The sequence below is a fragment of the Myotis brandtii genome, unplaced genomic scaffold (assembly GCF_000412655.1).
Source record: "Myotis brandtii unplaced genomic scaffold, ASM41265v1 scaffold320, whole genome shotgun sequence".
Classification (NCBI taxonomy): Eukaryota; Metazoa; Chordata; class Mammalia; order Chiroptera; family Vespertilionidae; genus Myotis; species Myotis brandtii.
In genome coordinates, this window is record NW_005362270.1 from 1 (window position 1) to 11,239 (window position 11,239).

The window sequence follows — 11,239 nt, forward strand, 5'->3', positions numbered from 1 at the left end:
GAAGACACCCCCGAGGGCACCCTGTTCCCCGGCCCCTGCAGAGCAGATCCACAGCAGTGCTCTCCTCTCTTGCTTTCTCTTGTTAGAACAACCTTTATCAATTGCGAGTCATTCTACAGACTGGGGAGGATTTATGCACACCATCTCGTTTTGAACACACGGTGATCATGGGTGAAGGGGGAGCATCATTATCCTCATGCTACAGGATCCTCGCAGGTAAGTCACAGATTGTTAGAATCAAGTGGCCCTTGGACGCTGTCCAGTCCAAAGCCCTCTTTTTACAGTTGTGGACACTGAAGCTCAAAGAGTTAGAGCAACTTGGCCAACATGAACCCCTGTCTCATTACTTCATTGCTCCTTCAAACACCTGGCATTCCCTCATCTTAGCAAAACTGCTGCAAGTGGCACAGAAAAGCTATGAGAAGATGTGAAAGTAAGCCTTCCCTCCTTATCAGCTATGTGGTCTCAGGCAAATGTATTCGTTTCTTATGGCTGCTGTAACAAATTACCACATACCTAATGGCTTAAAGCAACACAAACTTATTATCTACACTTCCTGAGGTTGGAGTCCAAATGTGTCTCAGTGGGCTACAATCAAGGGTGTTGGCAGGGCTGCTTTCTTTCTAGAGACCCTAGAAGTGTATGGGGAACATATGTTTCCAGTCTACAGGCTGCCTGCATTCCTTGGCTTGTGGCCCCTTCCTTCCATCTTCAAAGCCAGCAATGGCGAGTCATGTCTTTCTCACACTGCCATCTCTGGCTGCCTCTCTCCTGCCTCCCTCTTCCACATTTAAGGGACTCTTGTGATTTCATTGGGCCCACCCAGGTAATGTGGGGTAACTTCCTTATTGAAGTCAGTTAATTAGCAACCTTAATTCCATTTGCAACCTTACTCCCCTCTTGCCACATAACAGAAACCATCCATAGGCTCCAAGGACTAGGACAGGGACCTCTTTCTGGGGCCATAATTCTGCTGACCATGGAAGATCACCTGCTCGCAGGGGTTATATTGCCGGCCCTGCTTTCCTCAGAGTTCTTATGGGGTCCAATGAAATAGGTCTGGATAAGACCAGCTTTGAAACATGTAACATGTAATAGAAATATAAAGGGTGCTTTATAAGGGCCAGTCAATAACAGCCAGTAACCTGAAACGAATGAGCTACTCACCAAAATCCAGGCTGTGGCCTCGTGGTCAGAAGGACCCCCTTGCACCTGGACAGCGATATTGACATGGTCCCCAGGCAGGTCCTCGAGCGCCTGGGTGCCCTCAGGAGACTGTGTGACCTGAAGAGGACAGGAAAGCCAGGAATGGTTCAGAGAAAGCATTTCTGGAAACTACCTCCCACAGACATCCTCACTGTCTTCATCTTCCCACTGATGGGAAGGCCAAAACCCTGACAGCTCCTGTTCCTGTTAAAATGTTCGTCAGTCACTTAAAAAACCCAAATGCATATACAGACAGCACACTCTGGTGGACGGCAAAGATGTGGACACCAGCTCCATATTGCAGAGGCAGGTCAGAGGTCCACGGCCCTTCTCAGGGCTGTTGAAACAAGGCACAACCTATGCTGGGATCTGTGCTAGTTGCTCAAAAATTGATCTGCAGGAAGAACTAGTTTTGGAACAGGATGGAGCTATCTGCCACCAGCCAAGTTTTTCTAAAACCCAATCCAGTGACGTAGTCTCCTACTTCATTCCAGCTGATCTAGGCTAGGTAAACAGCAGAACTTTCTCGACAGCTGAGTGACCAAGAGAGCAAATGCCACAGGAAGGATGGCAACGGCTCTTCTCTGGAGAGAGCTTTAGGATGAATGTTTTGAGGCATAAACCTGGAGGCAGAGGAATGGTATAGAAGATATCCCTTTAAAGTCCTCTGATCCAGATATGCACACAAACACACTTAAAAGGATAAAAAGCCTTTAACTGCCCCCCAAACACACACACACATGCATGCATGCATGCACACACACACACACACACGCACACACGCACACGCGCGCGCACACGAGTCCTTATATATAAATACCTTCCTCCACGTGATGACTGGGGGAGGCACTGCCCTCACCTCACAGGACAGGTACACCTGGGCCCCAGTGATGTTGTGAACACTTCGGGGTGGGATGACGACCACAGGAGCTGGAAGAAGACAAGGGAACACAACCTTTACCTTGCCAGGACCCAGGACCCCGCTTCCAGAATCCCGACTGTGGCGAGCCTGCAGGGCCCGTGTAACGTGGGGAGGGCAGTGGCAGACCAAAGCTCTCCACACACACAGAACAAACTCACAGGCAAGGCATGTGGAGGAGAGTCTGCCTTAGGCCCGGAGGGAGCCTGCGTGCTTCGTCACCCATTGTCTTTGCCCCACCAGCAGGAAAACGGATTCAGAGAGAAAAGGCAGCTTCCTAAAGCTACCAGCCTGTCTGTGGCAGAGCTCGGTCTCACACTCCCTCCCAGGCCCCGGGTGCCATCTGCTTTTGGCTCAACTGCACGACAGGGCGTTGGGCTCCGGGAGGGGCTGGTGTCACTTCACCAACAGCCGAGTCTACTAACAGATGGGCTTTTCTCTTTCCACATGGAGGGCCCTCAAAGAATAATGCCACCTAAGACAGCTGCATCCACCCTGGAGCTGAGACCCCCTGCGGGACATTCAAGACGCTCATTTGCATATCACAGACTCACAGACTCCACTTGGCCTCCCCCACCCCGCACACCTCCCCATCCCCAATGGCAGAACTGCTGGCCTGGAAGCCCTGTAGAGGCTGGGAGTCGGGCAGTGTGGATCTAGGCTGATGGAACATTACAGAAAGGAGAGGGAGGGCGTGGGTTCACTGGAGGGCACCGGAGAGTATGTGGGTATCCGAGTTAGAAATTCTTAACTCATACTCCATACTCTGCCCTCCTCTCTGTCCCTGGCATCTGCTCTACTCACACTGGGACTAAAAGAATCAAGTCCATGGGCCTTGGCCTTCAGGCTCTCCATCGGCCCCTCAATGTTCCTGCCTCTGCATGGCATACACCCCCTCGCTCCAGAGGCGGACGGCTCCCATCATGCAGGGCTGAGAGGGCATGTGTTCTAGTCCAGGACCAGAGGCTCTGCACCGCGTTGACCTGCTGAATCATAGCCTGCCTCGCAGTCCAGGTGCTCCACCTGTCTCACCTGCACAAGAAGGCAAGCGTGGCCCACCCTCGCGTCTGGCCCCACGGTGTCCTGGGCAAGGTGAAGTGTGGGTCCCTGGCGGGAAAATGCTCTCTGCTGGGTTTTGCTGATCACAGGGTTGTTGAGCTGATCTTACTATGTGATGAGTGTGAAAGTGATGGTTTCAGTTAACACAATGTGCAAGCGGGGGTCAGACGCAGGTCTGGTAAACAGATGACTGGATGAAGAAACACGTGACAAATAAAAGAGCAAACACATTCTCCAACTGCAGAGTGTACAGACTCCTGGGGCTTTCCTGATGACTCAAGGACAGCACAAACACATTCATTCTCCAACTGCAGAGTGCACAGACTCCTGGGGCTTTCCTGATGACTCAAGGACAGCCTGGCAAGCCAGCCTTAGAGAGGAAAAGAAGAACAAAGGGAGGGAGACAAAAGGCTGGGAGAAAAGGGGAGAGGGGAGGTATAAATATTTCTCTCTTTTCCATGTCCAGCGCGGCAGAGAGCGGTCCAGTTCCTGAGTAGGGGCGATGGGAGATTGAGAAAATGAAAGAGACAGACACAAATACAGTAGGGAAAGCTGGGACTGGGTGGGACCACTGTCCTTTGATGGAGAGACAGGCACCCAGAGCCAAAACAGCACGTTTATTTTATACAGCAAAACCCAGGAAGTTTTACTAAAGGTCAAGACAAAGGAGATTATGTGCATTCTTGGGTGGGCCTGAGTCGTATTCATTCCTGGTGCTTGGCTGGATTTAGATAACGAAACCCATCCCCTGGTGCCTGGGCTGAAGGTCAGGCTGACAACACTCCTGCCTCTGGCAAGGCCTGTTTCCAGGACGTGGCTCTGCCAACGCCACTGGATTCAGCTGACAATAATTAAATAAATGCCCATGTGCCTTCCTAGGCGCTCTCTACAGGGAGGAGTGAAAGGATGCCGAAATGAGACTGGTCTGGCTCCTTCAGACAGACTATGATGCACACCCGTCAAGCTGGTGCCCAAAAAACTCTTAGAGCCACAGAATATCAAAACTAGAGGTCCTAACATCAAGCTGGTGCCCAAAAAACTCTGGGGAACTATCTTAGAGCCACAGAATATCAAAACTAGAGGTCCTAACTCTCCCCAAGATCCTGTGCCTGACCATCTGTGATGTGCTCATTTAACCTCCAATTGCATGCCTCTAGTGACAGAGAACTCACTACCTACAGAGCCAGGCCCTTCTATCCTTGAAGGGCTCTGTTGGTAAGAAAGCTTGTCCTCATTGGAACTAAAAACCCACTTCCCTATAACTCCCGCCTGTTTATCCCAGGCTGCCCTCTGAACCCTACAGCCCTCTGGCTGCCCCAAGGGCCTCTAGTGAATTGAATACAGACACTGCCCTTCTTCCCCCTCAGTCTGTCTGATCAGCTCACGCCTTCAGTTGTGGCCATCTCACTGCCCTCTACCCACGTCCCTGAGTGTGGTCAACGTCCCTTCGATGAACCAAGGTCCTAGGCTTCTAACACTGCCCAATGCGCCCAGCCACCTGCCTGGCTGCCACAAAGAACCACAACGCCCCTGCTCTATGGCAGGAGCCCCATCTGCACAGATGACAAAGAGAGTCTGATGTATTCACATCCTCCTGCCAGCATCGCCTCCCCCCGGAGCCCAAACCAGTCCTGGAACGGCTCGCTGTGGGAACAACCAGAATCACGTCTTACTCCAAAGCCCTCAATGGATTCCAAAGGGACACTCAATCAACATGCTTTACTTTTGTTCATGTAAAGTCATAAATTTTAAATGAGATTTCATCAATCCCTTTCAGGTCTAAATGAATAAACCAGTAAATCACATTTCCTATTTTTCTCCTTGCATTTCCCCTCTCCCTCTCTTTCAATAACTGCAATTAGGAAAGGCTGTCTTTGCCACTGATTCCACATGGCAGAAAATACCATTTCTTTTACAAAAGAGCTTTTGATGATAAAGTGACATTCAAAATTTTATTTTTAAATTTACACACAGCACACGCTTTCTTTCTGGCGTACAGGTCTAAGTTCTGATAGCTGCATACAGTTGTGTAACCGCTGCCATAACCAAGTCAGAGGACAGTCCGGTTATCTAGAAAATTGTCCTTGTGTCTCTTTGTCATAGTAATCTGTTTTTAATGTTAACCTGTCTGATTTTACATTGAAAACATTTTTATCCATAACAGCTCTTTACAATCAGTCATCATCATCATCATCATCATCATCATCATCGTAACAATGGCAACAATGCCACCAGCTAACACTGAGCTTGCTGTGTGCTAGGCACTCTTCTGCTGATTAGGGGTATTAACCCATTTGACCTTTCCAGCTCTCAGCAGCTGCCAGCCAGGGGAGCTAGGCAGGGTCACCCAGCCGTAAAAGGCGGGGCGAGGCTATGAGCCTGGGGGTCTGGCTCCAAGCTCTGCCCTCTCCTTAGATGACACGTCCAGGTACACTACTCTTTTCACCCTCACACCAGCCCTGCATTTATCCCTATTTTACAAATGAGAAAACCAAGGCTCAGGTGAAGGGTCTGGAAGAACAGGGACTGAATCTATTAACCCAACACTGATTTTTATTTTTTTAAAATATATATCCTTTATTGATTTCAGAGCGGAAGGGAGAGGGAGAAAGAGAGAGAGAAACATCAATGATGAGAGAGAATCACTGATGGGCTGCCTCCTGCACGCTCCCTACTAGGGATGAGGCCCACAACCGTGACCTCCTGGTTCATAGGTCGACGCTCAACCAGTGAGACACACTGCTGGGCTCCACACTGATTTTTAAAGTGAAACATTCGTTATTTTGTTTGGACGCCATTCCAGTACAAGAAAATTCCTTAGGGATTATGTTGGGGGTCCCCAAGACAACCCCTCAGCTCGATGATTTCCTAGGAAGACCACACAACTCAGCATGGTTTTACTTACAGCTGTGATTACAGCGAAAGGAGACAAAGCAAGTCAGCAAAGGGAAATGGCACTTGGGGCAAAGACTGGGAAAACCAGTGCAAACTTCCAAGAGCCCCTCCCAGTGGAGTCACAGGACATGCTTAATTCCCCAGCAGCAAATTGTGACAACATGCAAAATGCCATCTACCAGGGAAGCTCACTCGACACTCAGTGCCTTAGTGGGGGCCGGCCACCTGGGCTCCCTCTGCCTACTACACACTGAAGTTCCAGGCTCCCAGGAGGAGAGCAGGGGAGCAGCTCTCCTTCAGTTTAAGCACAGTGAGCACTGCTCTCAGCTCGGCATCCTCCTGAAATCCAAGTTCCCAGACACCAGCCAGGGACTTCCCTGCCAGCAGGCCTGTCCAAGGATACACTGCTATGCTGACTCTTTTCTGCCCAGGAATAAAACCCTCTGGGCATCGCCCCAGGGGAGCAGCTCTTGTGAAGATACCATTGAATGGGTGATGTGTCCTTAACACTAGCAGGTCATCCCCAGTACTTCTGTCCCCAAGGGCTCATTCAAGTGTGGCACTGGGATACTCAACCACACGACTACCACTGGCAGGAGGTTACCAAGTTCAAATCCTGTCTCGGCCACACCCCCGTATTATGACTTGGCCTCAGTTTCTTCTTCTTTAAAATGGGCACCGGGGTCCATTCTCCCTCCCATCCCTATATGCTGTTGTGAGGAACAATTACAAGACTCCTTGCAAACTGTGAAGGCTTCCATGGAGGGACCCGAGGACGAGGCAGGTGGTGCTTCCCCCAGGATGGTCTCCTCAAAGATGCCTCTAATGCAGTGATGGCGAACCTTTTGAGCTCGGCGTGTCAGCATTTTGAAAAACCCTAACTTAACTCTGGTGCCGTGTCACATATAGAAATTTTTTGATATTTGCAACCATAGTAAAACAAAGATTTATATTTTTGATATTTATTTTATGTATTTAAATGCCATTTAACAAAGAAAAATCAACCAAAAAAATGAGTTTGCGTGTCACCTCTGACACGCGTGTCATAGGTTCGCCATCACTGCTATTATGGGCTCTGGTGAGCAGACCTATCGGAGAGTCCTCTCTGGAGGCCCCAGAGGCCACGGCCCTTCCTCGGGCGAGCCCGGGGCAAAGCCTCACCGCTGCCAGAGCTGCCACACTCCTGGAAGAGCCAGGCTTTCCCGTCTACCTGCCTTTGACAGGAGTCAGATGGCTTTCAAGAGGGAGGATGGTGCCTGGTCGGTCCAGTCTGAACGTGCTGGCTTTGTCTTTCTAGCCCTTCCTTGCTCAATACTTGTTTCCTTCTGTTCGTGCCGGCAACAGCCCTGGAAATGCTGGGACAGCACAAATCTACCCACCAGGTAACAGAAAATAGTCACCCAGGTGTGCCCCAACAAAGGCAGCAGTGGGTGGGCAAAATGGTACCGAGGGAATCTCAAATGCCCAGCACAGGAGCTCCGGCGAGTTGCGAACCGTTTCCTCCTTATGTGCACATGAAGACGAAGACTTTGGCCCTCGTCCTCCAGGGTGAAGGGAGAGAATGAATGTGACTGTGTCACTAACTGTGGGATCTGTGCAAATGAAAGGGACCGATATTATTACAGCGTGTGGTGGTCCGTCCCCCCACCCCATCAGCTGTGTCCTTGACGGCCGGAATGAAAGATCTTCCCAATGCCTCTGAGATCTCTTTCAAGTTAATGGTGCTAGGGAAAGAAAGAATATCAAAAGTCATCCCCCAGGACCCCATCTGCCTGCAGGAAAAAGCGCCCCACCAAGAGTTTAATGATCAGCCTGCAGAACAGCCCTTGTAATTTATGCTAATAGTCACCTTACCACGTAGAATGAGAAACAGCTTAATCCCGCTCCCCTCAGCCTGCGCCCCAAGCCCCTCCCTGCGCTTGAAAGGCTTTTGAGCACGAGGCCCCCTTCTTTGTCGCTCTCACAAAGTGGCATTCGCTGCCTCTCCTGGTTACCTGGTAACACATGCCTCGAAAAGACATATGTCTAAGTGGAGCTGGACTTCCAACCGAGGTAGATTTTCCAAGACTCGGGATCTTAAGAGCTTATTGAAGCTTCAGAGGCTTAGTGTCCTGGTGGGCGCTGGCACAGGACCCTGCTCCTATCTAATTTAGCTTTCGAAACAGGACGCCAACCTACGGTCTGCAGGACGCCACCCCCTCCCAATGTTAGCAATTAATCAGAGCGCATACCTGGAAGGAACAACACAGCCTTTTAACGTAACAACAGCAATAACCACAGAATGCCACGCCTCCTTACAGCTGAGAAACAGAACCAATCATTCTGTATAGAACAAAGCTTCACCCCTCAGCCTGGCATTCAGACTGGCAATGACCCTGCCCTAAGCTCTGGGTAGGCAAAACGGTACCAATGGTCCCTTGGTACCGTTTTGCCCACCCAGCACCTCCGCCTCCCTCACCCCTCAACCTGGGAATTTTCTACTCATCCTTCAAGGCTCCTCTCATATGCTTTCTCTTCTGTGACGCTACTCCTGTTCCTCTCAGGAGCCGTCACCCAGTACTAAACAGAGGAACCGGCAACAAGCCTTGGGGGGGTGCGGGGGACAGGAGGGTAGATCCAGACTGAGAAACCCTCAAGACTCAAGAGTAGCCAGTCTGCGCCTCAGCTTTCCCTTCTATTAAATGGGAGAGAGTCCTGGCCAGGACAGCTGTAAAAACCGAGTAAGAAGATGAGATGCAAATATACTTACTGAATATATTCCGACAGTAAATAGTTATTCAGAGGTGGGAGCACAGTGGGTCTTCAATAAATGTGTGTTAATCAGAGGATGACCCTCATTATTAGGCATTTGGGGGCATTTCAGAGCACAGGAGGAAAGGGAAGCATTTCAGCCTGAAAACTGTTTCCAAATGCTCCTGAGAGGCATGTGTAAGAACACCTCCCCCGCTGTGCAGAACTTAATACATATTTACAGAGGCTTCGCTCTGTTAAAGTGGGAAGCTCGCATAGTGAGGGGTAGGTGAGGAGCTGGGGAGGGGTGGTGGCTTTATTGCCAGTTTTGAGGCAGAACAGCTGCTGCTGTGACTGCGCCTGCTTCCCTTCAACCAGGGTCCCCCGGGGCATTGTTAAAAGTGCTCCTGCTGCGTCCTCTGAATAGAGGGTGGCTTCAGGCAGCACAGAGTGAGGTGCCGCCCTGCCTTGGTCTAGCTGGGAAAGAGCCCGTCCACACCTTCAGGCCCCACCAGGACACAGGGGCAGGGGCCACACATACATCTCAGGACAAGAAGCGACGGCGGGAAGACAGTGCCGGCTCTGTAGCAGCTGACAATTACTGGTGGGAAAGGAGAAGTAAATTCCGGGGAGGCCTGATGCCTGTCACTAATGGGATCATTAAAAGCAGCTTCTGTATTGCCTCCATTTGGCTCCACGAACATCTTTTCACCCGGGGCTGGTGCCTGAGGTGCGCCTCAGGGCCCATAGATCAGAGTGGAGGGGCTGTCACATTTACTTGTCATTTGGTAATTTTCAATGAATTAGGTGTATGGGGTTTCCATCTGCCATCTGGCCGCCCGCTGGTAACCATGGCAACCACCACCTGCCTAACGTCACACAATCAAGTCCTGTCCTGAAAGAGCACAGAACAGGGTGTAGGGGACCTGGGAGCCGGTCAGGCTTTACTGGTCCCCCTGGCCGGTCCCCCCTGCTCCCCACCCCCTGTCGCTGGCTCCTCCCCATAATAGTAGATTTGGTCTAAACATCTTAAATATTTTTCAAGGCATCTCTCTCTCTTGGGAACAGAATACCACTCCAGGGAAAAATCATCTGAGACCTTCCACACCAGTAGATTCCGGGGACCTGGTCAGCATTTATGTCTCCTGCATGTGGAGTGAAAGTGTTACCTGTCTGGAGACAAAGAGAACTGCCTGTGAATTAACTGCTGAGGAAGCAGATTGTAAAAAACGAGTGACAGGAACTAGAAAAAGGAAGGAGACAGGACTGTTTAAAGGCCACAGGGCAGAAACAAAGGGACCTCAACAGTGGCTCCACAGGGGCTGACACGGCCCACAGAGGAGAAGAGACCAGCCCAAGGTCATTCAGGGAACCAGCAGTACAGGAAGTGCCGGCCAGCTCTCTCCTGGTGGGAGCCCCAACTAGGAAGAGCCATCGGTGACTTTCCTGTGCTCCAAGGAGGCGCATGAAACATTGTTTTCATGTTCCTGGGACAGGAGCCTTCCCGCCCCATCTCCAACACTGGTCTCCTGGACATGCATCTACTTGGAATGCTTTTGGGAAAATAATAATAGAAACTTCCCAATGCCTGTTGAGGCACTCCCCCACCCCCAAAGCTCCCTTGTTGGAGCTGAAGTCACTACACTGACCTAGGCATTTAGCCAGAACCCCAAGCTGGACTCCTGGGGACTCACCCTAGACTCTCCACCGGCCCCTCCAGGCAGCGTAGAAAGGGGCAGTTCTCCAAAATCTAGTGGGCTGGCAGAGTGCATCTCTGGGTATTCCTTTACTAATGTTTTGATTTATTTTTGTTTGATTTTTAAAAATCACAGAGGGTGAGCGGCAAGCGCACCCATAAACAACTGTATTGTAATGTTAATGAACTTTAAGTTTCTAGGTTCCAAGCAATGATTAATTTTCAATTCCTTTAAAGTGGGACCTTCCAAATTGTATTAAGCCTTAGCTCCACAGAACCTGGGTCTGCCCCTGCCGGCACTATAATCTTTTCAGAGCCTAGGTCTCCAAAGGTCTTACTTCCCCGGAGTAGCTCCCGAGTCCTGGTCTGGAGGTCCTCTCCTCCTCCTCTGGCATCTTCACGTCCCCTCCCTCTCCATCCAAACAGTGAGGACCTGCCACTCCCAAACTCCCAGTCTTGTGGAGGAAAACATACTATGAGCTTAGTAAGGGAGGGCGCAGGATGTGAGTTCCTGCCCGTCTCCCTGAGCACCCTGCCGGGCAGGAAAACTGATCCTGAAGGGAAAACTGAGGCTTCGACAGCGCTGTCCATCGTGGTGCGGGGCGGAGGGAGGGACATACTGCGGGGCGGAAGCCGGACTCACCAAATTCGCAGGGGCCATCGCGCACCTTGTGCAGGTGGCCAAGGTGCCTTCCAGGAGCGTGCCGAGCGCGCAGGCGCAGTGCGCAAACGCT

At 50.9% G+C, this 11,239-nt stretch overlaps 2 protein-coding genes across 4 annotated transcripts in view; one reads left to right on the top strand and one right to left on the bottom strand.

The window, feature by feature from the left end:
* The first annotated feature begins 141 nt into the window (after positions 1 to 141).
* The window catches only part of LOC102249834, a 47,961-nt gene continuing 36,863 nt past the window's right edge, over positions 142 to 11,239 (top strand). For all 3 annotated transcript variants that reach the window (XM_014543198.1, XM_005870620.2, XM_005870625.2), the window contains exon 1: positions 142 to 216. The gene's annotated coding sequence lies outside the window, so the exon portion shown is untranslated. The remainder of the gene's footprint in view (positions 217 to 11,239) is intronic.
* Positions 992 to 11,239, bottom strand: part of IGFBPL1 (insulin-like growth factor binding protein-like 1) — a gene marked incomplete at its 3' end in the record, with an annotated part of 14,749 nt that continues 4,501 nt past the window's right edge. Inside the window, exons 2-4 of the mRNA XM_005870678.2 lie at positions 11,149 to 11,237; positions 2,027 to 2,136; positions 992 to 1,284 (exon numbers count right to left, since the gene is read on the bottom strand). Of these exons, the coding sequence (XP_005870740.2) occupies positions 992 to 1,284; positions 2,027 to 2,136; positions 11,149 to 11,237 (492 nt within the window). The remainder of the gene's footprint in view (positions 1,285 to 2,026; positions 2,137 to 11,148; positions 11,238 to 11,239) is intronic.